Source organism: Hemiscyllium ocellatum, chromosome 12, assembly GCF_020745735.1.
Source record: "Hemiscyllium ocellatum isolate sHemOce1 chromosome 12, sHemOce1.pat.X.cur, whole genome shotgun sequence".
Classification (NCBI taxonomy): Eukaryota; Metazoa; Chordata; class Chondrichthyes; order Orectolobiformes; family Hemiscylliidae; genus Hemiscyllium; species Hemiscyllium ocellatum.
This window is the reverse complement of record NC_083412.1, coordinates 81495177-81523139: the sequence shown is the minus strand read 5'-3', so window position 1 is coordinate 81523139 and position 27963 is coordinate 81495177. Positions and strand designations below refer to the sequence as shown.

The window sequence follows — 27963 nt, the reverse complement described above, 5'->3', positions numbered from 1 at the left end:
AATGTGAATAGAACCTCTGACACTCCTGTTTACATCTGTCAGTCATGGCTCCATGATTGGACCAGAACAACAGCCCCAATCAGGGACCTCATATTCTATATGAGCAACAAATATTCGCCCAACCAGTGCCACTGAATAAATGAAAAAAAACAACAAATCTTCTCTTGGTGACCTTTTTACATATTCTTTACATATCCCCTTATCCCCTTTACCCATCCCATCTATTCAATTATGACCAGGATATTTCAAATTCTCCATGATTATTATCCTGCAGGTTTTATTAAATTCATTAATATGGCATTATATTTCTTTCTCTGCCTTCCTTCTGCTATTAGGTGAACTTTAATGAGATTAATCTATTATGACAATTTATCCCTTCTTGAATGGATTATGCTTCTATGTTCCTGATTGTTGAGCCCCTTTTTACTATGACCGAAGTGAGTTAGTGAGAAAGTGGGAATTTCACTCGGCTAATAATCCAGAGACCTGGATTAATACTTCTGTGGACATGGGCTCAAGTTTCACCTTGGCAGTTGGAGATTTGCCTTTGGTTTAAAAAAGCATGCAGGAGGACAAACCAGGTAGACCAAAGCATATGGTCACAACCTGGTACAATACATGGAATGTCAAAGTGTAGAGATACGGGATCCCACAGCCAACAGTTCAGAACTAAATTCTGTAGTCCTGCCAATTCTAGTCATGAATGGTGGTGGACAACTAAACAATCCTCTGACAGAGAAGGCTCCACAAATATCCGCATCCTCAAACTTGGGGGACACAGAGCATCAGTGCAAAGAAACAAAGCATTTGCAACCATCTTCAGTCAGAAAGATCAAATGGATGTTTCATATCGCCCTTCTCTGGAGATTGTCAGCATCATATGTGCCTGTGTTCAAATAATTTAATTCACTCTACAAGATATTAGTAAAGAAGTGAAGGCACTGGACACTGCAAAGGCTCAGAGACCATGCTCCAGAACCAGCTAAAGCTCTCACCAGTTGTTCCAGTGTAGTTACAGTAATGGAATCTAACTGGAGTCTGGAAAATGCCCGGGTATTTCCAGCCCACAAAAAGGACAACAGATCCAACTCAACCAATTACTGCCTAATTGTTAACCTTTGATCATCAGCAAACTAATGGAAGGGATCAATGACGGTACCATTAAGTAGCACTTCCGCAGCCATAAGCAGCCCAATGAAACGCAGGGTGCTACAGTGCTACTAAACCCCTGACCTCATTACAGGCCTGTTCCAAACATAGATAAAATACCTGAACTCCCGAGATGAGGTAAAAGTGCAGATTGCAGCTTGCAGACCAAGAGCAGACTAACTACCAAAAAAAACCTCAATATTGTTTACATGCAGTTCAGAAATACATGAAGGGTGAGCTCCTTTAAATATGAGATACACATATAACATCTTCCTTTCCAAATAAAATTGGTCTGTGCATTATCAATTAAGCTTTACAGTCCCTACAATGTCTAGGTAATTTGTTGATACACTCAAATTTTGTAATGGTAACTTTATCTGGAAGTACAATTGATTTCCACAGTAATGAATGACATGATTTGTCATTTGTGTTATCAAGTTTTTCTTTCATGGACTGTAAATGCCATTCCACAATTATGCTTAACTTGAAGAACCACAGCTAAGATTTGCTTAAGATTAATCACTGACTGATTGCAGTTCTCAAGCTGTTCACATCTCCATGGAATGTATTGTTTTCCTTCTTAAGAGCTTTCAGTTAATTTTGAAGCTTCTGTTTTTACACTCTGGATTCTGCTAATTCAATCAAAATTTTCACCTTTTGTTGGTCCAGAATATTTATTTTTTACAACCTCCTTTAATAACTGTCCAACTTCTTTTTTCTCTTTAGTGTTTTTTAGTAAGCCTGGACCTCTTCCATTTGTTGTTTCAGTGGTTATTCAGTTTCCTCTTTGACCCTGCTTGAGTTTTTTTTCCCACTAGAACATCATTATTGGCATATATTCTAAGAGGACTGTCTCATAACTCACTTTCTGCTCCTTGATTTAAGTGCAGTCCACATCTACCTGTTTTTATTTCAGCCTGTCATCTTCTCCAGTATTGCTTTGAACTTAAGCTGATGTTTCTATTGCTGCTTCTGCTGAGTTTGATCTATTGTATGTGTGAGTCACTCAAGATCTTCCAGTAAACTGATATCATTTTGATTGGATTGTTGATACAGAGCTTGCGGTTAGTTCAGGTTACTTTCTTTCTCTTTCAGCTTTTCCTTCACCTTTGTGGACTGAGCAGAGTATCTCCTCGAGACTTCATCATCTCAGAGATATTATACTCAAGAATAAAAATCACACAACACCAGGTTATAATTCAATAAGTTTATTTGGAAGCACTAGCTTTCAGACCACTGCTCCTTCATCAGGTAGTCAACCACCTGATGAAGGAGCAATGCTCCGAAAGCTAATGCTTCCAAATAAACCAGTTGGACTATAACCTGGTGTCGTCTGATTTTGAACTTTGTCCAGCCCAGTCCAAAACCAGCACCTCCAGGTCATACTCAAGAATGGATTTATTCAGAGATGTTCAGCATTTCCTCTTGAACTTCCATTTTTCTCTCCACAGGAGAAAGCTGAGACTTTAACTCCACTAATTTAGAAGAAAGCCAAGTGTAATTGATGGTCAAGCAGTGTCAACGATCCATGAGATTTGCAAGGACCAAATGGATTGATTGTATTTGCACTCCAGTACCATTGATCCTGCAGATAAAATTGACAAACTGCTGTATGCCAAAAATCTTACATCTGTAGACTTTTTCATGACATCCCGTTTCTGTTGGAAACATGCATACTAGAACTTGGTTGGCTTGCATATTGGTATTTGACCCTGTGTGAAACATGTATTCACTACATGATGTACATTATCACTTTCTAGTTTGTTGATCACTTCATGTATATACCTCAGTGGGATACCAGATGGTCTTTACTGTAGCTTGATGTATTCCTTATAGGAAACCTGTGTGGATTAATGCTTGGCTTTTTGTGGTTGCATCAACCATTGGTCTTGTGCCTTGTCTGAAAGTGTTTTTTCTGCCACATGCCTTGTAAAATTGTTGAAAATTGCCTTGGTGCATGCAGAAGATTACACCTTCCACATGTTTTTTACTCCCCCCTCCCCACCCCCAATCTGGCATTCCAAACACAGCTTCCAGGTGAAGCTGTGGTTTACTTGTACTTCCTACAACCTCCTGTATTCACTTTTCACAATACAGTCTCCTCTACACTTGTAAGAACAAATGTAGATTGGGTAACCTCTTTATGTAACATTGCTGCTCTGTCTCTAAGAATGATTCTAATATTTTAGTTCCTTGCCATTTCAAAATAGTATCCTGTTGTCACACTGACATTTCTGTCCTAGGCCTGCTGCAGTGCTCCAGTGCAAATTAGAGGATCAGGACCTTATTTTCTGCTCAGGTACTTTGCAGTGTTCTGGACTTAACATTGGGCTCAACAATTTCAAACATTGAACACTGCCCTCCCTGTTCATTACACTCCACCTTCCCATCTAATTCAGCAAAGCTAACCTAATTTTTGTGATGAACACACCTATCATTAACATCAACTCTCCCCTGCTAACACGGCAGTACCCTTTATCTTTTGCTTTGGACACTCTCACCACCTGTTCTACTTGCTCCTTCTTCTTGTTGTTAACAGTTTAAAAAACATGATTTTCCAGCAGTTTTGGAAAAAGGAGTAATGTTGGCTTCAAACATTAACTCCAGCATTTTCTATATTTACTGCTTCCACATGTTTTGTGTACTTTCATGATTGTGTCAGTATTGTACTTAGGACTTGTAAGATTTGTTGATCTTCAAGAATGTTGACCTGACAATTTGTCGTTCAGTAACTCTTAGGCATGATAAGTTTCAAGTTTGTCCAGCAAATCTTTCTAGAAAGCTTTCATGGGAGTTGGATATGATCACAAACTCAACAATTTTGTTTACGAGTTCCCACCTGAAAAAAAATCACATGATTATCTCTTTTCTCTGCATCTGCTCAAGAGTATCTTGAAGCTTCTCTCTAAATTACATGAATCCTTTCCACTGAATATGGAAATTGAATCTAAGTCTGAATTGATCTCTTAATGTGGTCTATATCTTTTGGGGATATTTTGCTCTTTGACTGTTAATCCTGATGTGTTAGGCCTGTGTAGCTCTCCATTCTCAATTACTAAGCAAATCTTGACAGCTTGTTTTTCTGCATCACTTACGCCTGACTGGAGAAACAATACCTCTGAATGCTATATAAACATTCTGAATTTTGGGAGGAGGTGTGCTGTGTTCCAATAGGAACATTTTGTAGAAAATGTTCTGCCAATGCACCTTTGACCTTTCTTTGCTCGCTATTGATCTGACACACGCCCTGATTAATAGCCAATCTCAAATGAGTTAAACTGATCTTTTGATAAGGATTTGTCTATTTAGCAAAAGATATTTTTATCACTTTCCAATGCTGCAAAAAGAAATGTATTGAGGGTCATCTCATACACTTTAACAAAATTTATGATTTTCAACCAGGAGCGTTACCTAAAGATTAAAGTACTTGCTGTGTGTTCAAACATTATCGGCCATATCAACATGATATTTTGTTTGGAGCATCACCACTGTTCAGCATGACATGTTAATGACAATGGTCTAATGATTATTGTCTTGTTAGAAATTGGTTATCTGCATCAGTTGGTCTGTTTAAACAGTAAAAAGCATTATAAGCTATGAAGTATACATTATAGCAATACTAACTGATAGTATGTATGCAATTTGCAGATGTATAGCAGACTGACTGTCAGGAATTGTTGCAATATAAACAATACATAGTACAGGGAGTCCTTAAAGGTAAGCTTTCTTAAATACAAAGTACAAATATTACATTAACTATTGTTCCCTAGCATTCAATGGAATTACCATTGCTCAGTCCTCCATCTTCAGGGTTACCATTGAACAGGAACTGGACTGGTTCAGTCAGATAAATAGTGTGGTCACAAGAACAGGTCACAAGATAAAAAGTTACCCCCGATCTCCACAAAACCTGTCCACCACCTACAAGGCATTAATTAGAGTGTGACAACATATCCACTATTTTTTAAAATGAGTGCAGCACCAAAACATACAAGCAGCTCTCATTAACCAGAACAAAGCATCCCACTTGATTGGAATCCCATCCACCACATTCAATATTCATTCCCTCCACCACTGATGCACAGTGGTAACATTATATATCACACAGAGGATAGATTACGGCAACTCACCAAGGCTTCTTTGACAGCAACTTTCAAACACACACCTCTATTGTCCTGAAGCACATGGAAACATAGAATGATTCAAAATAAGAGCAGGATAGGTCCCCCATTCAGTATCATCATGGTTGATCATCCAGCTCAATATCCTGTTACCGCTTTTTCCCTACACTCTTTGCTCACTTCAGTCTAGGGTCTACATCTAAATTGTTCTTGAAAGCATTCAATGTTTTAGCCTCAAACACTTTCTGTGGCAGGGAATTCCACAGGCTAATTACTTATTGGGTGACGAAATTCCATCTCATCTCAGTCCTACATGGCCTATCCTGTATCATTAAACTGTGAGCCTTGGGTGTGGATTTTCCAGTCACTGGGAACATCCTTCTTGCATTTATCCTGTCTAGTACTGTTAGAACTTTATAGGTCTTTATAGGTCTGTCCCAGAAATTATTGCCCGTACCTAGTTGCCCTAAAGGGTGGTGAGCTGCCTACTTGAACTGCTGTGGTCCATGTACCGTAGATAATGCTGTTGGAGACAGAATTCCAGGATAACCCCATATTCTTCTGAACCAATGAAAATAGTCTTAACTGATCCAATCACTCTTCATTTGTCAGTCCTGCCATCTCAGGAATTAATCTGGTAAATCCTTGTTGCACTCTTTCCTCGGCTAGGACATCCTTCCTCAAAGAAGAAAAGCAAAACTGCACACAATACTCCAAGCATGGTCTCAGAAAGCCCTGTACAATGAGAACAAGTCACCTCTGTTCCTGTACACGAATCCACTCACTATGAAGGTTATTTCTCACTAGGAAGGTCCATCAGGGGTGGCACAGTGGCTCAGTGGTTAGCATTGTTGCCTCATAGCAGCAGGAACCTAGGTTCAATTCCAGCCTCGGGTGACTTCTCCCTATGTCTGTGTGGGTTTCTTCTGGGTGCTGCCCTTTCCTCCCACAGTCAAAGATATGCAGGTTAGTTTGATTGGCCATGCTAAAATGCCAAGACTGTCCAGGGATGTGTAGATTAGATGAATTAGCCATGGGAAATGCAGGGTTGCAAGGATTGGATAGGGGGTGGGTTGTTCTTCAGGTGTGGACTTGTTGGGCCGAATGTCCTGTTTCCAAACTGTAGGGATTTGATGATTTGCCTGCTTACTTTCAGCAACAGATGTATGAAAACATGCAGGTTTCAATGCACTTTCCTGTTTTTGTTAACAACGTGGATATTCTGACATTTATCAACATTATATCTACCAAGCATTTGCCAACTCACTCATCTTGTCCAAATCACACTGAAGCATCTTCACAATCCACCCTGCTAACCAGCTCTGTTTTGTTTGGAGATATTATATTTAGTTCCCTCATCTAAATCATTAATATGTATTGTGAATAGCTGGGGTCCAGTCTCATCCCTGTGGTCATACTGTACTAGTCATACTTTCCACTTGGAAAATGGTCTATGTATGCCTTTGTTTCCTGTCTGCAAAGCGGTTCTCTGTCCATGATAGTTCACTACCCCTAATCCTATGTGTTTTAATTTTACATGCTATCATCTTATCTAGTACCTTACTGATAGCTTTCAAAAAATCCAAATAAACTACCTTCACTGGCTACTCCTTATCAATGTAACTGGTTACTTCCTCAAAAAATTTGATTAGATTTGTCAAGCATAATTTCCCTTTTGTAAATCCGTGCTGACTACATCCAATCCTGAGTCAAAACGTGTGGTGCTGGAAAAGCACAGCAGATCAGGCAGCACCCGAGGAGCCGAAGAGTCAACATTTCGGCATTAGCCCTTCATCAGGAATGTGGGGGCAGCCCAAGGGGCCTCAGAGATAAATGTGAGGAGGTGGGGCTGGGGGGTAAGGGAGCTTGGAAGGCAATAGATGAAGGTCAGGGGTGATAGTGATAGTTCGGGGGGGGGGGGGTGGAGCAGACAGGTGGGAAGGAAGATGGATAGATAGCATAATTCAAGAGGGCAGTGCCAAGTTAGAAGGTTGGATCTGGGATAGGTTGGGGAGGAGAGAGATGAAGTAACGGGTGAAATCAGCATTGCTGCCATGTGATTGGAAGGTCCCATGGTGGAAGATGAGGCGTTCTTCTTTCAGGCAATGGGTGGCTTGGATTTGGCAGTGGAGGAGACCCAGGACTTGCATGTTCTTGTCAGAGTGGGAGGGGGAGTTGAATTGGTCGACCACAGGGTAGTGGGGTTGTTGGGTGTATGTGTCCCGGAATGGTCCCTGAACCATTCCACAAGTGATGGCCTGTCACCTCAATGTAGAGGAGACCACATCAAGTGCAACTGACACAGTAGATGAGAATTTTGGAGGAGCAGGAAAATCTGTGTTAGATGTGGAAGGATCCTTGGATGGAGGTGAGGGAGGAGTTGTGGGTGCAAGTTTTACACCTCTTGCAGTGGCAAAGGGCGGTGCCAGGAGTGGAGGATGGGTTGGTGGGGGTGGGTGGAGGGGGGGCAGTGTGGACCTAACAAGGGAATTATGGAGGGAATGATCTCTACAGAATGCTGAAAAAGATGGAGAGGGAAATATATCTCTGGTGGTGGGGTCTGACTGGAGGTGGCAGAAAGGGTGGATGATGATGTGTTGGATGCAGATGTTTGTGGGTGGAAGATGAGGATCATAGGGGCTCTATCCTTGTTACAGTTGGAGAGATGGGGTTCAGGGGTGGAGCTGTGTGAAATGCAGGAGATATGCTGGGGGGGCACTGTTGGCCATATGGCAGGGGAAATTGCAGTTCTCGAAATAGGCGGCCATCTGTTCTCAAGTGGGATTGCTCTCCTGGGAGCAGATAGGGCGGAGGCGGAGGAATTGGAAGTTAGGGATAGTGTTTTGGGGGGCGTGGTGAAGTGGAGGGTTTGGAGGAGGTATAGTCCAGGTAGTTGTGGGAGTTAGTGAGTTTGAATTAGATTCTGTGTTGAATCGGTTACCAGAAGTGGAAATGGAGAGGTCCACGAGAGGGGAGGGAGTTGTCCAAGATGGTCCAGGTGAACTTGAGGTCAGGTGAAGGTGATCATAAAGTTGATGAACTTCAGTCTGCAGTCCTCACTTTCTCCTATATCCAATCCTGACATTTTTCAAGTGCTCTGCTACAATATTTTTTAATATAATGGACTCTAGAAATTTCCCTATACTGATGTCAGACTCACTGGTCTATAATTCCCTGTTTTCTCTCTAAATAGTGGGGTTACATTAACTCCCTTCCAAACCATAATGGTCCCAGAATCTATAGATCTTGAATGATGTCCACCAACATATCCATTATTTCTAGGGCCATTTCCTTAAGTTACTTGGGATACAGATTATTCTGCTGTTGGGGTTTAACAGTCTTTAATGGCATCGATTTCCCCAAAAGCATTTCCCTATTGATACTGATTTCCTTCTGTTCCTCACTCTCAGACCCTGTGGTCACCATCTTTTATTTGTTTCCTCCCTTTGGAAGAGAGAACCAAAATATGCATTCAATCGGTCTTTGTTCTCCATTATAACTTCCCTTGTTTCTGATTATAAGGGATCTACATTGATCAAGGCAGCAGAAGCGCAGTCATACCACCATGTGTAAGTTTCTTTAAAGCCAAGCTGACCTGGAAGTACATTGCCATTCCTTCATTGTCACTGGTTTTAGGTCTTGCAACTTCCTTCCGAACAGTGCTGTGGGTGTCCCTGAACACCACCGGGTGCAGAGGTTCAAGGCGGCAGTGCGCCACCATCTTCTCAAGGACATTCAAGATTAGGCTGGTCTCATCAGTGATTCCCAAACCTCAAGAAAGAAGTGTTAAAAAAAAGCCCTTTTCAAATAAATGATGCCATTCCTCCTTTGCCTTTTCCTTTGCTACTTTTAAAATAAATGTTACAGACTTAAATGTTTAATTCTCAGTCCTCAATTTTCTGTCGCCAAGACTCATTAATCCCAATGAGTCCCTGCTCTACATCATTGCCTTTTGTTTTATTATCGACGTTTGCTGTCCAGTTTAATTCATTGTAAAATTGTCATCAGTTTAAGTTTCACCATCTTTTAAAACCAATATTTTTGATCAGTCCATTCCCATCAATGACCTCCATAGTTTTATTTCCTTTGCTTTATTTTCCTTTTGTTTGCATTCCGATTGTTAAAAATCTTCTTCCTAATTTCCCTCTAAGCCACTGGGCCCCTCCAAACTTCAAGTGGAGCCCCATCCTAGAACTGACGCCAGTGTCAGGGAGAACTCTCCATCACTTGCTATGGAACCACGTGTTGTTTCTTGAGCTGGCAGCTTCTCGGCCAAGCTCCAGTGGTTTGGACAATACTCCAGAGCCTTTTACCCCGAGGTTCTTGCTTTCTAGTCTGGTGACTAGATACTCTTACTTATTTCGAACTACTGTTTTGATCCTTCAGTGTGTCACATGCATGACATCTGTTCAATAGTGGAAACGGGCTGCGATATTAGAGCTGGTGGCAAGTAGGGTATAACAGTCGAACTAAAACAGAAATTGCTGGTGAAACTCAGCAGGTCTGGCAGCATCTGTGGAGAGAGAAACAGAGTTAACGTTTCGAGTCCAGTGACCATTCTTTAGTTCTGACACTACTCGAAATGTTAACTGTTCAACATTTCTCTCAAATACTGTATTAGTAGAGAAAGATGAGACGTTTGCATTGTTTAATGTAGCTCTATGAACTATTTGATTGGATGCCCGTGCATCCAATGTCCTCTCATACACATGAGATAAGGAATTTCCTTGAAAATAGGCTTCAGAGGTTTAATACATAGTAATTTAATACATGGTGTTGTCATTACAAAAACTCTTCAAAGTCATCAAGCGGTGCAAACTGAACGCCACTATGAATTACCAATAAAACTGATACCATTTGATGAGACCAAGACTGGAATTATTTTGCACGATTTCTGACCGATGTGCAATGATCCTAATACGGCGGATAGTCTGCCTTTCCTGTGCTGATGTGCGTCATATTTTTCTTTGTTTCGATGCGTGAGTATCAGTATAACTATAAGTATCAGTACAACTATAAAGTATCAATTTGTGGAACCAGATAATGAAGCAGTAGCAACCACCTTCAGTTTCAGCCTGGACTTTACGACAGTCGTAAACGAATTTTCTTAGGCCGTCCTCTGATCTTTGCGGTGAATTATCGTTTTACTAATCGCCAAACGTTCAGAGTGTGATGTAAACTTTACTCTTTCAGTAAAGGTGTCTGCTCTTCCCCGTGTAACTACGTCGAGCATTCAAAGAACTCTACAAAGAAAAGCATATACTTTGTGGATTGTTGGAGGGTAAGGTGATGTCGATACAATGGAGTTGGAACTGCAAAGTTTGACATTTATTTCACGTGTCGAGTTTCTGATCAGGAACGCTGTGAAAACAATATTATGGTCTGACAATGCCGAATGGATACGGCTAGCAGGCAGAGTTCAGCATACACCTGGTAACACTCCTTATTAAAGAATAGATATGGTGTTGTTTCCGACTGAGCAATTGTTTGTCATTTCCTTAATCATTTTCGAATAGATTGATTGTTGCAAAAGCTAGTGAACCAGCAACAAGCAATGAATGTCCAGTCTTTTGGGTAGAATTCATTCTTGTTTTATTGATGTACATTGAGATTCCATTAGGAAGTTAAGACAGAAATTGCACTCATCCGCGGAAGCTCGACCCGATGCAATAACGATAATTTACATATTTTTTTTCAAAAACGCTAAGCCTTAGACCTGGAAATATATTGCTGGTTGAAGGTTTGTGACCAGCATGGACAAGGATGCAGTTTATAGGTTGTGAAACTCGCAGCCACATCCCAAATGTGTGGTGAGAGACTTTAAACCCACCATTATTAACACGCTACAGGGTTCACAAATTCAAGATCAAACAGTAGCATCCCCCCCCCCTCCCCCTTTGCTTTCTGGAACAGGAGTCCCTTTCCTAACAACCATCCATCAGTTTCACATTCTAGTCGTAAATTGAAAAACTCCAAACAATGCATCTGAGCTGTAGGAACTGGAAGGTTGCCATTGGAATGAATTGTTTGAAACCGTAGCTGAATGATTTACATCCAGGAATCCATACCAAAGAACCTATTAATCTCCATATTGCGTTGAGCAGGTGTGGATTAGTGTTCAGACCACATTCGGTCCTGAGATAGGCTGAGATTGTGCTGCATATCCATTGCAAACTTAAGTCTATTTTAACTGAAAGAATTCAGATAGATTCTCAACATTGAAAGTAAGACCGTTGATTAAATACGCTCTGGTAGAAAGAACAAGAATTCTGCCCAAAAACATAATAATGTCAAATCAATTTGTTGCTAATTATCTTAAGTCTCCATTGTATGTTTTCTGGTACCAGACAATTTGTCAAGGGGGTGGGGGAATACTAAAGGGTATTTTCAATCGTGTCTAAAGAACAGATATGGAACTGAGTTTTACAATGGTATTGTCAAAACGCACATATGTATGCAAATAGGATGAAAGAACTAAATAAGTACATTGGAAATAAAGACGACAATGATCGGGGGCTAAGAATGGGAATCATTTAAATAGAAGAGGAGAAAGATGCAAGTTAAATGTTCCTACATTTCACGTTGTATGCAAAAGGAGAAGATAATTTATGGTGTGTAAAAAAATTAAAGTTACAATGGCATGTCAAGTCTACAAATAATAACTTAAAACAAATCTGAGTGCAGAGACTAAGGAGTACGAGCAAAATGAGATTAAAAAGCTAAGAAAGAATATAAAGAATGATAAGGAGGTGACATAAAGGGAAATAATGTAAAATAAAATCATTGCTTTGATTAGAGATGGCGAAGCAATAAAGAAGGGGTCTTCATGACTACATTATCTTTACAATTATGATTAATTATAATGCACAGGAACATAAAAAAAGGAGCAGGAGTAGCCAGTTGAGTTTACTCCACCAGTCAAACAGATTAAGGCTGATCATCTACTTTCAACTAGTTTTCCCATCATTCACATATCTCTTGATGTCATTTGTACCCAGAAATCTATCAATTTCTGTCTTAACATGTCCGGTGACTGAACTTCCATATGGTCAAGCTATGGTGAGAATGAAAATGAAACTATGGGAAAAAAAGGATGGCACTGTTAGATAGGACACTACAAGTAAAGAAGCAAGAAGAAAAATAATGGGGCTCAGTGAATGGGTCATGGGGACGTCTCAAGGTGTAGTGTACAGGCTGATGACATTCATCTCAGAATGCTGAAAAAAGTCAAAGAACTAATAGAACCCTTGCCTGTAAGCTTCTAAGTCCCTGTGCCAGAGAACTATAAGGTTATAAGAATATTTCCTCTAATGTGACAAAGGTATGAGCATGGAAACCATTTCTGAGTTTGTTACATAATAGACAGGCCAGTAAAATCATAATATAAAGCAAAGTTCTGTGCTCACCAAGAAACCCTAGATGGATGCGTAACAGCTAACTAAGAGCTCTCTGCCAAATTGGAAATATTTCTTGGAGAACTTAACAGAAAATGTTGATGAAGGAAAAAACAATGTATGCGAATATGTGAGTATTTAATTTTGAGAAAACATTTGGATATTATTCTGTAAGAATGGTTTGTTCTTAGTGTTAATGCACATTGTGTTAAATGAATATATCAGAATGAATAGAAACTTGATGAGAGAACAAAAATAGAGGGATAGGAAATGCTTTTTGTGACTGGAGTGATGTAACTAGCAGTGTTCCACAGGAGGAATATTAAAATAAATTTTTTTCACTACATGTATCATTTGTACTTGGATATAATATGAATGTTTGTTGATGATTTTATGAAGGAGCACAGTTAACTGTAAAAATGACTGCAAGCGACTTTGCAAAACCTTAGGTTAATGAAATAGGCTAAACAATATCCGTTAGAATTGGATGCAGAGAACTGAATTGTGTGAAAATATTTGAAAATGCTTGTACGGTTTTGTTAATAAGGACATTGGGTATAAAGGCAAATTTGATGCTAACTTTACACAAATGTGATCTCATCAATACCTCGTAAGAACATATATGGATTAATGGGCACAATAATTAAGGAATGATGTAAATACATCAAAACTAGTTCAGAGTTGATTTACTAGCCTATTACCTGGAATCAGTGGATTGACATATGAGGCAAAGTTGGACTGGCTAGGCTTGTAGACTATAAGACCATAAGATATAGGAGCAGAAATTAAGCCATTTGGCCCATAGAGACTGCTCTGCCATTCAATCATGGCTGATAACTTTCTCAGCCCCATTCTCCTGCTTTCTCCCCCTAGTCTTTGATCCCCTTGACAATCAAGAATTTATCTATCGCTGTCTTAAATATACTCAATTTCCTGGTCTCCACAGCCTTCTGTGGCAATGATTTACCACCATCTGGCTGAAGAAGTTTCTCTTCTTTGTTCTAAAGAGTCTTCCCTTTACTCTAAAGCTGAGCCCTTTGGTCCTAGTCTCTCCTGCTAATGGAAATATCTTCCCAATGTCCACTCTGTCCAGGCCATTCAGTACTCTATAAGTTTCAATTAGATGCCCTCTCATTTTTCTAAATTCCACTGAGTATTGACCAGAATCCTGAAATGGCCTTGAACCTTTGAAGTAAAAGGTTATGGAGGTGGGCATTAAGATGGCAATGTGGGGTAATCAGATCTGTTATGTTCTTATTGAGTGGTGGAGCAGGGTCCGGGGCCGAGTGGCCTATTCCTGATCCTAATTTGTGTGTTGGTATGCTCATTGCTCCTTCATGTAATACCGTGCCCACTTTGGATATTCAGCACATGAAATTTCAAGCAATGAAGAATGCTCAGAAGAGATTCACTAAAACATTGTCAGATGAGAAACTTTACCTATGGGATCAATAAAAAAAAGAGTTTTTTTGTGAAGAAAAAAATGAAAAGATCAAGATCTTCAAACACTATAAAAGTTTGACGAGATTGGCAACATCATTTCCAATTGGTTAATATCTAGAAGGTGTTTTGGGCAAAAAAAGGGGCATTACAATAGCACCTTCTATCCCCATGACTTGTATCAGCTAAAGACAAGCAGGGACATGAGGAATGCTACCACCTGCAAGTTCCCCTCCAAACCACTCACCATCCTGACTTGGAACAGATATATCACCATTCCTTCACGGTCACTGGGTCAAAATCCAGGAACTCCTTCCCCAGCAGCGTTGCACGTTCCACAGTGCTTCAAGAAAGCAACTCCACATCCCAGTTTATGGATGGTGGCACAGGGCGGCACGGTGGCACAGTGGTTAGCACTGCTGCCTCACAGCGCCTGTAGACCCGGGTTCATTTCCCGACTCAGGCGACTGACTGTGTGGAGTTTGCACGTTCTCCCCGTGTCTGCGTGGGTTTCCTCCGGGTGCTCCGGTTTCCTCCCACAGTCCAAAGATGAATTGGCCAAGCTAAATTGCCCGTAGTGTTAGGTAAGGGGTAAATGTAGGGGTATGGGTGGGTTGCGCTTCGGCGGGTCGGTGTGCACTTGTTGGGCCGAAGGGCCTGTTTCCACACTGTAAGTCTAATCTAAATGTTGGTCGGGCCAAAACTAATGCGCTTGAAAATCATCACCGAAAGAGCAAAGTTATTGTTTAAGGGGCAGGCTTATTAGAAGTGCAACGTCCTCAAAGCAACAATGGTTGAGCCAGAATCCATCATAGTTTTTTTAAAGGGAAGTGAATCAATGTTCAAGAATTTAAAATGCTGTGGGAATAGGACGGGGGAATGGAACTAAGTGGATCCCTCTTCCCGTTAACTCATAGTCAAGTGCTGAATGGCTTCCTTCTGCAGTGTAAAATTCTACACTCGACCCAGTAGAATCGGTGCTTTGTTGCGAAGTACTTTGAGTATCCTCGTCCTTGAGAAAATATTATTTGAACTCAACCTCATTAAAAATGAAACTCGACGCTGAGAGCTGGGGCTCCGCGGTACGTGTTTTCTAAGGGCTGGCATGACCCCTTACCCAGCACCTCCCAAAATCGGTTGGCATTGGCACAATAAGGAAATCCAATTTCAAAAGACGACAACCCACCACCGAGGTTCTCGAAAAACATAAAGTTTGAGACACATCAAATATTTAAAAGGAGCTTTGATCATTGTGGACAGTTTATTTTCTTTAGTTTAAATGCAGTAACGCTGCCGTGCACCTAAATCTCCGTTAGACTAAATTCGATTGGATTAGATTCTCTACAGTGTGGAAACAGGCCCTTCGGCCCAACAAGTCCACACCGACCCTCCGAAGAGCAACCCACCCAGACCCATTCCCCTAAACTTACCCTGACTAATTGACATGAAGCTTGCTCGAAAAACCATGGTTGATTTTTAAATAGCCTCGCTGTTCGAAATAATGCCTGGTTCTGTGCTTCAACTTGTGTTACTGTAACAAGTTCACATTTTTATGAGGATATTTCTCTCCAAAAGTATAAAGATTACTTCACCCTTATTTTGGAAGACGATAAAGGCGCGTTGGCTTTTGGGCATTCGGCCTTATTCGTTTTTTTGGAAAGGTCTTTTAATCTCGTGTCTATCGACAGAAGAAGAACTAGGAAATGGGCGAGGTTAGGTGTGTTTTCATTTGAACTGGATTGCAGTTTGGAGCCTAAGGATAGACACGTGATATCAGTAAGTATATCAAATTCGAATTCGGTGCGGAGTGTGAGGGGTACACTGGGATTTCATAAACATTGCCTGGAGAAGTCGTGCTTTAAATTGGCTTCAACTCAGTTGAAGTGTGATGGAGAGGAGGACAAACTGAACGTCACCTGTGCTAAGGCTGCAAATCTTTGGTTGCTAGGTCTTTTGGTCATGATTGATGGATTACCAGAGACCTGTCGAGATAGTCTTACTGAATTAAAGACGTGAATTATGATGAAAGGATTGCTAGATAGAAGAAAAAGTCCAGAAACAAAATCAAGGGTCGCTTTATACCAAGTTTCTATTAATTCCAACCCCCTTCCCTCCCATGGATGGCCTAAAAAGTTGTCGTTGTCTGATAAGCAGTTTGCTGTCATTGTCTTGACATGTTCGAATTGGTATTAAATCCCTTTGTCCTTCAGTCAGTAATGAAGTCCAATATCTAATCTGGCCGTATTCAGCATTCATTACACCTCCTGACAATATTGCAAGTGATAGGATGGGGCAGAACTAAGCGCAGTACAAATAAACTGTCCCGATCTTTCAGACAGGAATGAGACTTCCAGACAACACGTGTGAATATGTCAAAGGCCATCGCTGATGTATCGATGGGCTGTAACATAATAAATGACCGTATCGGATACTCAATCTATGTATGTACAGTGTTTGATTCTCTCACTTCGCCACTTATTTTATCTTATGCAAACAGTCTAGGAAGGTGTTGTAGGTAAACCGGGCGTTCAAACACTGCCGCCGTTGAGTCCCATATATGATTGAGCTGTTGTGTTTTTCTGGCCGTTCCCTTACTTCCTTTTTTCACGCTCCAAAGGTTAAAACGCAAGGCTGGTTGTCCCACCGCCCCCTCCCCCTCCCCCCTCCCCACCTTTCTGTTTTCCAAGTTCGCTTCAAGAGCTCTGTGCTGTGACATTGCCCCGAAGGAGTGAGCTTTAATTGTTCACTCCTGCAGCAACGGCTAAAGGTTCAGAGAAAGCGAGGACTCTCGGAAGGTGTAACATTCCTAAATCTGTCACTTAACTTCATCGACTATGACAATTTAATTCCAGGAAACACAGAAAGTAAAAGATTCGACATTTCCTTATATTTTCTTTGAAAACACCATAACGATCACACCCCCAACCTACTGTGGAAAGTGTCCACGGAAATAAAAAGCACGACTGTTTTTTAGGATCAGGAAATCTGCCACTTGACCTTTAGTTTGTTCCTATGTTTTTTCTCTGACGTTTAAACGCCATGGTAAAGAGTAGCGTGTATTTAAGCGTGTGTTAGGGCATGTGGATAAAGCGGCGACAGGAGTGAAAGGATCAGTTACTGTAGTCACCTCTGCCTCACCAATACCTCTTCGTTGAAGCGCCGTCTTTACCTCCCCCCACCCCCCGCCCGCGGTTAATCGAATGGGCTCTTCCCGTGCTGCCTACGAGAGTTGGTCAGTCATTAACACAGATCGATCTGAACGGAGCGGGGAGGGGTCTGCTGATGTGAAGTTGATGTCACGTGACCGATTACCGTTTCTCCCTCCCCCGTTTCCCCGAAACGAACAGAAAAATGCTCGGGGATTATTTGATCCTTAAACGTTGCATGGCTCAAGCTGATGTGAACGCCTGATTTCCAGAGAGTTGTGCACTCATAGTATCTGTCTAATTTTAAAGCCATTCAACACTGTCAGTGTGCTCACACATACTCAAACCCACATCCAGAACCACAACCTGAGCTACACATCTTCTCAAAGCTCGCTAAGATGTCATCTCTGTGAGAGTCCCACAGTGAATGCCATCGCCCACTGTTCAAACCATAAGCATAGAACGCTGCAATTCTGAAACAAAAATCACAAGTCAGCGAGGAAACAGCGTTGCATAAACTATCGCCCTGAGACTGCAGCAAACTTCAGCGGGTGCTGGCGATCTGAAATAGCAAAAGGCGCTGGAGAAGCTCAGCGATGCATCACTAGCGAGGGAAACCGAGTTAACGTTCCCACAGGCGAAAGTGAGGACTGCAGGTGCTGGAATCCAGAGTTTAGATCAGAGTGGTGCTGGAAAAGCAGAGCAGGTCAGGCAGCATCCGAGGAACAGGAAAATAGACGTTTCGGGCAAAAGCCCTTCATCAGGACTGCCCATGTCAATCGGTGCACGTTCGCTATTTCTCTCTCCACAGGCGCGACCTGACTTACTGAGTCCCCCGAACAGATTCCCCCTTGTACTTTTGACATTGCATAACCCACTCAGAATCTTACTACGAATAAACATTTTTTCTCATCATGTGACCTGTTAAAAATCACACAGCACCAGGCTTATTTGGAAGCACTAGCTTCGAAAGCTAACCTGGTATTGTGTGATTTTTAACTTTGCACACCCCAGTCCAACATCGGCACCTCCACATCATTTTAAATAATGTTGTTACTCATGTAACTCGCTCACAGGCACTCAGAACCTGGATCTCACTGCTTCTTGCTGCTAGTGTGATTATCATCATTCTCTCTTTTTGTTAACTTATACCCGGATTCATTCTTTTTAATCATGGCATAACAAAACCGGATTGTCCCATCGAATTGCAAGCTCACACACAGTGCAACGAGAAGGGCTCGCACCTTGCCGTTCATTATTGCTGAAGAAGGTTAAAGCCATGCAGCTAATAACACAGACCCAGAATATTCTAAACACGTCTCCCAATGTTACAAATACCACACTGCTCTGCACACCCACTCAGGCATCAATGGTGATCGCGCTGATCGTCACTTTGATTCATGAAGACAAAATTTAAATTTTAATAACTTACTTCAGGATATATCATCTTTCAAATGCCAAATAACCTGCAAAAAACAGCATTTTCTTTCAGTTCAGATTGCTGCATGTGCCCGTCCATTTCGCAGTTGTGTATATTTAACCCTTTCGGTATTATGTGGTTGCAACATAGAGTTTAAATCACATCAATTACGATTAAAATAACTGTCACAGCAGAGATTTTCTTCTTCTGAATATTGCCTCTAAGTTTGTATTAGTTTATAAAGATCTTATAAAGATAATTGCAGGTAGATCGGTAAATTGCAAAGGAATTCAATCAGGAAATTGGGTCTTTTTTTTCTTACTGCAGATGGATTATGTAACGTTCGGCACTTTTTTACTTCATATTTAAAAAACACCTTGGAAAAACGGGATTAGATTATTTCACGCTGGCCACATTATTTATCACTTCAATTCACAGCCAACCTACAGTTGGAGTTAGGAAACTATTCAAAATTCGCGAAAGCAAAGAACAAGGTTCTTTGCAATAAATACTTTGTGGAGAAAATTCGCGTTGTACTCTCACATTATAAACTTCTTGCTGCTTAACCAAAGCAGCGAACATCCTTTTGACCAACACTGTCTCACCATTAACCAGAATCTGCCTTTTAACAGGCTCCCTGACGAATCAGAAACCAGAGAAATAAATTTGTAAAATAATTATTCAATCTGCTAGATCATTGGAGGTACCCTTTGTGTGGAAAGTTTTCTGAAAGATTTTGTATTCAAGGAGTACATTGATTGTTGCCTTAATGAATTCGGCGGGAGTGAACTCGTGCGTAGACTCTCATACACTCATTCGTATCAATATAAACACAACCATCCCCTCCAGGCATTTCACATAATGGATTACGAACGCACTTTAAAGTAGTTAGGCAAATTTATCACTCAGTTAAATTCTGTACAGGATTCAATGTTGATAGGTCCGCGTCGGTGCAGAAAGGTATAATCCCAGATTTAGCGATAGTGTCTCTGTGCATTCGAAAGAGATTTACAATAAGAATTTATTGTATGTCGTTTTCTGCCTTGCAGGTTCATGCTGCACTTTCTATGACAGTGTTTCCATAAGGAATTCAGAGATGCCAATTTCCATCATCAACCAAAACAAAGAGCAGTAAAAATGAGACTTCATCTTAATGATCTGAATTCTGGCTTATAATTAACAGCTCTAAAAAGGGTTTCAGCTCATCATTTTAAAGCAATATTCTTTTTCGCGACTTTAAGATACACAGGACAGCGAAAAGATGTGATCATGATTAACCTATACGTATGTGTGGTCAGTACAGGCATTGGACGCAGATCTTTATTTAAGGATTGGATGGAAGGAGCGTGGAAGGGGAGGAGAAAGCAGGAAGGTAGTGGTGACATGACTGAATCTCTGTTGATATCTACAGACAAGCATTCGAATCCCACAATGGCCAATGGAATTGAATTCAATATTGCGGTGGATTATATAAACAAACTTTCATTGAAAACTTAATTTTAAAAATGGTCTGATGGCGATCAATGTAATCATTATCCGGTTAAATGTACCCTTTAGAGAAGGAAATCTATCCTCCTTGCCTGGTCTGGCCTACATGTGACTCTAGACACAGAGCAATGCGGTTGACTGTTACTACCCATTGAGCAACTAGAGATGAGCAATAAATACTGGCTTAGAGAGGTGCGCACATCCCATAAGCGGATTAAAGTAGTCTGGTGGCTGGTGTGTTTGTGCTTCAAAACATATGTACATATTTGTCCCTGCCTTCACGTGTGTAATTTTATGTGGCCAGCATTTAAAAAAATTCTTATATAAAAAAGCAAACCGCTGTATTAATAATTTTAAACATCATTTTCACGACACCACGATGTCCTTCAAAGTGAAATAAAATAAATAATTAATGTTAAAATCCAATCAATGTTGTGATGTTGCAACTACATCACAGTTTCTCACTGACAGCAATCACGCCAGAGCGGGTCACCTATTTATGCTGATGTTAACTCAGGGATAGATATTGACTACAACAGCGGGGACAACACCATGGATGTCCCGGTGCCAACAGATGACACTTTGTTCAATGCATCCCCTTTGTAGCTGGAGGCCTGTGTACATACGTGGGCCCAACAGGCACCGCTTGTAGCAATTCCTACACATTAAAGCAGCAGGCTTTACCCTATCGGGATTGTATCAAGGGTGCATTTGTACTGCAGTTTCGCGCTAATGCCAAGTATTTCCATTTTACTCTGCTGCTAATCTCGAATGCAAATCCAACGCAGTGTTAAACCTCATTTACCAAGCCCCCTGGGCACCATTAAATCTGCCTGGCCTAAACTTAAGTAGTTAATATTTACATTTTTAATAGTTGGGTAGGGCACTGGGCAAGATAAATATGATTCCCGTCATACAGAGGCCAAGAAATGTAAGCAATGTATTAAACGAACGGTTTTAGACTGGTTCGACTTCCGGAAGTAGGAATAAATTACTGGAGATGCTGGAATCTGTCCTGAAAGCAACAAATACTGGAGATCCCAGCGGGTCAGACAGCATCCAGGGAGAGAGAGCAAGCGAATGTTTAGAGTTTAGATACTCTTCTTCATCAGAGCTGATGATCAATGTTTGAGAGTGTCTGCAGAACTAATGTATCTTAGAAATTCAGCTTTTGTAAAGCCGAATGACTGTATGGGCACATCACACGGAGTCTGCAGTTATACCACACTTGGCAAATTCAAACAGAGAGGAGCCCAGTTAGCCCAGCTTTTCACTCCATTTAGTTTAAGTGCAGCGGAAAAGCAAACGGCGGCTGGAACGCCATTAAGACCCCCACTTCCCTACTCAGATGAAGGCCACCTGCAATTCCTTTATATGAATTGGAGGTTGGCAGTATTACTGCTCTTTGAGTACTCCCCGAAAAGTGGAATTAAACAACAAAATCAAATGTTTAGTATCATGTGAGATGTGACCACATCTCTTGTCAGCCTCCTCACCGGCCTGAGGGCTGTTAACTTTCATCGATGCCCACATGAACAGTCCCATGCAAAGGAGGTTTGAGACCTTCCATCTGATCGGGGCTTATGCATGGATAGGTGATTATTTGTCTACGTTGCGACCCATCAATCCATGCCACACTTATGGGTGAGTGGGAACTTGTCAACTGCATTCTGAAAGCAGCTCAAACCCAACCCCGGAAACCAGGGGCAATGAAGTGTTACATTGAAGTAATGAACACTGTATCCACACAACACACTAACTTCACGAAATAAAAACCAAAAGATCCGCGGATGCTGGAAATCAGAAACTGACGCAGGAATTGCTGAAGGAACTCAGCTGCTCTGGCAGCATCAGTGGAGAGAAATCAGAGTTAATGTTTCAAGTCCAGTGAGCTGCAAATGTGTTGCTGGTCAAAGCACAGCAGGCCAGGCAGCATCTCAGGAATAGAGAATTCGACGTTTCGAGCATAAGCCCCAGTGAGCCTACCTCAGAACTGTAACCGAAACGTTAATTCTCATTTCTCTCCACAGATGCTGCCAAACCTGCTGAGCTTTGCCAGAGATTTCTGATTTAGTACACTGACTTCACACCAGCTCCCTGGCACCATCATTGCAATGACCCACCGTGTTGTATTTTGCCAGAGAGTGCAGGGTATGCACCGCCATTGGCGAAGAACCCGCAAGCTGCCTGGAGTGAAAGTTGAGGGTGGTCCCACAGTCCCTGGGCGTCTAACCCTAAAAATTATATTGGAGTGACTTCATAGACACGTAACTGGAGTAGAAATTCTATTGATGCCAACTGTACTTCCAGGTTAAAACGGACGAAATGAACGTTTCAAAGACGCCAAACAATTTTAAATGATTTCACTCGACACTGCAATACAATGTATCCTGTCAAAATTGGCCTGGTCAGATCTGTTATAAATTCCAGTTACTAATTGAACAGAAGGAAACGAGCGAAGAGTTGATCGGAGCAGATGCTTCATCGCGCCTCCGAGAAATCTCACAGAGGCCACTTTCTGTGCGGTTACAGCTCCTTTGGAAAAGGTGGTTTCGAAAATTTGACACTGATCGTTTCAGATTCCTCCCTGAGTCATGGTGCAGTGTACTGCCTGGTTTTAAATGAAATGGTCTGATTAAAGTAGTGCTCGGTTGTGTTGTATTGTTTGCAACTTATATGTGGCCAATTATAAAAGCTAGCCTATCTCTATACAAACTATACTTGATATAGCTGCTGTATTGACTTATAGGGTTCTTCCGCGGCGCCTTTCTGTCACAAAAAGAGTGCATCAGAATGCAAATTGCAGCGGCACATTCGTCTCAAATAAACTGAGAATAGCTATCTTATAGATGTTACATCTCTCTTTAGATTACAAAGCGGGTTAAATATCTACATGAAATCGATGCAACTGCCGCTCTCTTTTTATTTTGCAAAACTGTACGTTTTGTAGCGGTTTAACGAAGGTATGTGAAGAATAGGCTCGGCTAATGAAACAGACTGCTGGGAATGGAGTGGAGGAATTGCTTTCTTAACAAAGGACTGCAGCAATAGCAGACCGCTGTTCTGGCCGTACAGTTTTGTGGGTCGAAATATCGCTGGTTTAATCATTTAATAATCTACCTGTGAATCTAGCCACAGACCTTCGATGTTTAATGAAATAAGGAAGAATACGAATAGCCCTACAAAAGGCGGAAATATGGTTTCACTCTGAGATAATCAATCAAATGATCTGAGACGAAGATGAGCTATTTTTGGTCGGTGTTCATACCTTAGGAAAGATGCATTTGATCTGTCTTGTTTTTTGCATTAGACTTTGCAGTGCCTGGTGCAAGGTGCTATTTCACAATAAATATTTGGTATTGTTGCTCCACATTTTAAGGGGAAAGGCTTTCAGACAGAAAGGGTACTCCAGAAGGGACATTGTCGATTGTTAAAACCTATATAAAGAGGTATTGTTAGGAATGATACACTTAACGTCAAACCTAAACAAAATTATTTTACGTTATTCTTCTGTCATGGAAACCGACATTAAATATGGGTTATTTTAAAGACTAAATCGCAGTTATAGATTAGTAGATAGTTTAGAAATGGACTTGTAAACACTCTTTTAGTCATTAAGGTGATCTCACCTCCATGTTGCCCCCAAGATAAACAATTACTGTCGACGACACGACTCTCTGAATTATGTTTTCCCCTTTAAAAAAATCTTTAAAGGGATATGAGCGTCGGTGGCGAGGCCAGAGTTTGTTGCCGATCTCGAATTGCGCTTAAGTATGGGGAAATTGTGTGTGTAAAGGCGATCAGTTGAAACGCTGCACACGAAGTTACCCTGGCCGCGCCCAGCTGTTAGACTGCACCTCTCTGGAAAGGCGAGGGCAAGATTTAACGGAGTTCCAACACAACGCCGTTTTACATCTTAATTTAGCAGGAAATCCGATAGAATACATACAAAGTGCGGTTTGTGTAAAATCATGTTGTAAAACACATATAAATGTGTCATCATCTCATGTTAAACACAGCTTTACATAACAGACATGCCGACAGAATTGCGTCTAAATACGCAACAAGCGCTTGTACAAAAATGAGCTTGAATGTTTGAGAACAATGCTGGCTTTTAATAATTGCTCAACATGCAACCTATAACTCAGATTAAATAACTGCTTTTAGTAATGTTGGGATTGTCTATAATGTTTTGTCCGGCCTATAAAGATGTTTAATTCATCTTAAATATCACGATGGTTGCAAAATAAACTCAGAATAATGATTCTTTCTGACACTGTGCTGGTGTGATGGAGGTCTCCCAATCTCTATTGTGTATCTGAAATGACGGCTGTGGTTTTACCTTGACTTGGTCCACTGCATCCTGTCATTTAGGAGCCTCTATTTCACACTGAGCAAAATCGGTCACATATATCACCGAGCGGGCCCTGTCAGTTTATTTAGTTATTCATCGAACATTAACCAGGATTTAATGAAAATTTTAGGGCGCAGGATTTTATTGCGATGTCAGTGTACACAATGACTCGGTAACAAATCAGCACCTGATCCTATTTGAGATTAGCTGTATCCGACCTCTGATTCCTATATATTGCAAAATGTTGAGCTTCTATATCATGATGTGGCGATTCTAACTATAGAATTCCAAGTGCATGGGAGACATATAGAGACAAACTTGATTCTATTTAAATCAGGGCATAATTCCAGGGTTTTCTCCCTTGGTGCTTTGCAGAATATTTTTTTTAACGGAAGAATAGCACATGCTTTCTGATATGAAATAGGTCACCGGTATTTTCCATAGAAATATCATTCAGTCTGGGGAAAGATATAAAGATATAAAGAAACTTATATATGTATAACTGCATATGTAACATATATAAGTACATATACATATATACACATACTTGTATACATATATTAGTTGTTATTTATATCTTTCCCCAGACTGAACGACATTTCTTCGGAAAATACCGGTGACATATTTCACGTTGCTTAAATCGTAATTCTGAACGGTGTTCACAATCTCGCCGAGCTCGCTACATTCTCCTCCGGTAAAGAATGCTATTTCGTGTTTGGTTAGTGCATGTTTCCCGTTGAAGGAAGTGCACCTGTGTGGTGTGGTTGCTCAGAGACTGCGGGACCTAACTCTGCAGGCCGAGAGCAAAGCATCTGTTCTGGGGCGGTGTGGAGGTCGGCGATGCTCGCTCGTTCTGACCATGGTAAGGGCTTTCAAAAGGAATACTGAATCACGTGCATTCTTTTATACAAACATCTGAGCGAACAAAGCAATTCACCTCCACGGCGCGTTTGCGTGACCCAAGTGCTTAATTTGTATCTGCCCCAATATGTACCTCTATTAAAGTGCTGTAGGTGATTTCTGGAAGAATTTGAAATATTTACTTGGGGAGAAAATTTAAAATCTAAGCGGACGAATATATGCAGGAACACACACAGACGCAATTCGCCCATCATCAAGAATCCTTCAGGTTTCACTCTGCAGCCCCAAAATAAAATTGAAACCCAAATGAGTCCGAGATTGGAAGCCGAGATCTTCCTGGATACGGAGACATCCTGAGAGTTGTCCATCTTTCTCTATTTCAGGCCCATTCACACACGACACTCACGCGGGCTCTGTGCACAGCCCATGAATTGTTTGCAAGCTGAATTCCACGCAGCATTCACACCCGCACACACAGACACACGCAGTGAGAGCGATCGCAAAAAATTAGATTTGGTTAGATAAAGCACAATCATTAATGACACACTACGGTAGCCATCACGTTAAGGGATGAGAATGGTGCAGAATATATTGAAAGACTGTTTCACTATGAAATTACACATGACATTATTCATGTGCCGTCAGCACATAATATGAACTTGGAAAATATTGGAATAAACTCAGGCATAGTATACAGAAAAAAATGACTTTTAAGTAGAAAGTGATTCATAATCTATAACAATCGCAATACGGTAGTACTTCGACCTCTAGTACATAATTAGAAGAGGTCGATGTTTTTATATTCTCATTTTAAAAATATTAATTCCTAGATTGTCCTTGACAGCTTTAATGTATCCTGAAACACAGCTGTAGAACATGCTCAACTTCCGCTGTAAATTGAACTTTTGCAACAGTTAATTTTAAAACAAAATGAGTTCCTTTTTAACAGAAAGGCCGTGGTTTCAATTAGAAAAGTCACTTTAAAGCATAATACACCGGCAAGCAAGGTGAGCAGGCAGACCCTCTGACAAACTGTTTGCTTTCCTGTTCTCTCAGCCATTACTTACCCTCGGGGAAGACAGCTCTCATCTTGAGGTAGCTGGTGGTCAGTCTGATGATTGAGGCTTTGTCCAGTTGGGAGGTGATGGCCGACGGTAGAGGCAGCAACTTAGCCAGCTCGTAAAATTCCCCATTTTCCTTTTCTCTTCTCGTCTTCGCGGCATTTTTGGACTTTTCCTTCATCTCGCCTATTTGACTGGACTGTTACTGACATAATAAATACACTTGCCCTGTCGCCCCGAAAACATCCGTTAGGGTCTCTTTTATTGTTGCTTTTTTAAAAAAAATGTGTGTCTGAGAAAGTTTGTCTTCCTCTCTCTATGCGTTGGTTAAAAATAACACTTTAGACGTTTCAAAGTCTTTCTGTAAATAATGGTCTTTGAGACCTGCACACTTCTTCCTTCTGGGAGAGCTGGAGTTTTCAATCTTGTCTGTTCTCTCCCTCAGACTCAGTTTCCGGGCTCATTCCCAGTGAAATTGTAGCGTTCACTTCCCACTCAGGTTGGGCGAGTACTGACTGCCCCTTTCGTCCTGCTGTGACTTCCTTTCACGGTGATTTCCCACACCCCACCACACCGCCCCCCCCCTCCCCTTTCCCCTCCTGATTCAACCTGCCCTTAGCTCCGAGCGATTGCCTCGGGGGCAGATCGAGCGGGCGGGTGCCGCTGCCTGTCGGCTGATTCCGGGCGGCGGGGACGGAGGGTGAGTCGCCGGAGCCGCGGGGCCAGCTCCGACCATCCGACGCTGAGCATGAGAGCACGGTAGGGGAAGGCGGCAGCGCTCAGAGGGGAGCTCTGGGTCCGCTGAGCGAACTGGTCGAGATGAGATGCCAGACTGCGCTGCGCTTGTCTCCGGTCACCATCCCCAATGGGCAGCTTCCTGCTGCGTAACACGCGGAGGATGTTGCTGCTGGATTTGGGGGTGGGTGCTATCTGTGCTCTGCTCAGTTCTCTGGCTGAATGAATAAGTTGTCATCCGCGCTGACCCTGTCCTGTTGCTGAGCGTGTGGGATCTAGAGAGGAATCTTGCTCTTTCCCGGTTCCGTTGCCGACAGTCAGGATAGACAAATTCAGTTACCACCCTGGGAGATTCTCGTTGAGTTCCTATGACCTTATTTTCGCTTGGGATTCTCAGACAGTTCTTCCTGCTGACCCTCAGATCTGGATTGCAATCCTGTCCTCCCTTTCCGTGTGATCTCAACTCTCATAAATAACGCGTTTTTAATGTTGTGGACAGCGTTTCAGAAGTTTCTGATTGAGTGGGCGCAGGAGAGGGGTTAGACCCCCACCCCAGCTCCCCGGGTTCAACAGATGCTCCCCATGTCCCCACGCTTCTTAGAAACAGTCAGCGACTCCAAGAGCATCTGCAGAGAGAGAAGTAGAGTGAGCATTTCTGACCAATCTTTAAATCTGCTCGCCTCTCCACGGGTACTCAGATCTCCTTTATCTTCGTTCATGGGATATGGCAGTCACTGGCTAGACCAGTTGCCCATCGCTAATTGCCCAGAGGGCAGTTAAGAGTCAATCAGATT

At 41.6% G+C, this 27963-nt stretch overlaps 1 protein-coding gene across 1 annotated transcript in view; it reads right to left on the bottom strand.

The window, feature by feature from the left end:
* The window catches only part of sim2 (SIM bHLH transcription factor 2), a 98118-nt gene extending 71163 nt beyond the window's left edge, over window positions 1-26955 (bottom strand). Inside the window, exon 1 of the mRNA XM_060833207.1 lies at window positions 26441-26955. Within this exon, the coding sequence (XP_060689190.1) occupies window positions 26441-26615 (175 nt within the window). The 5' untranslated portion in view covers window positions 26616-26955. The remainder of the gene's footprint in view (window positions 1-26440) is intronic.
* Window positions 26956-27963: the final 1008 nt, after the last annotated feature.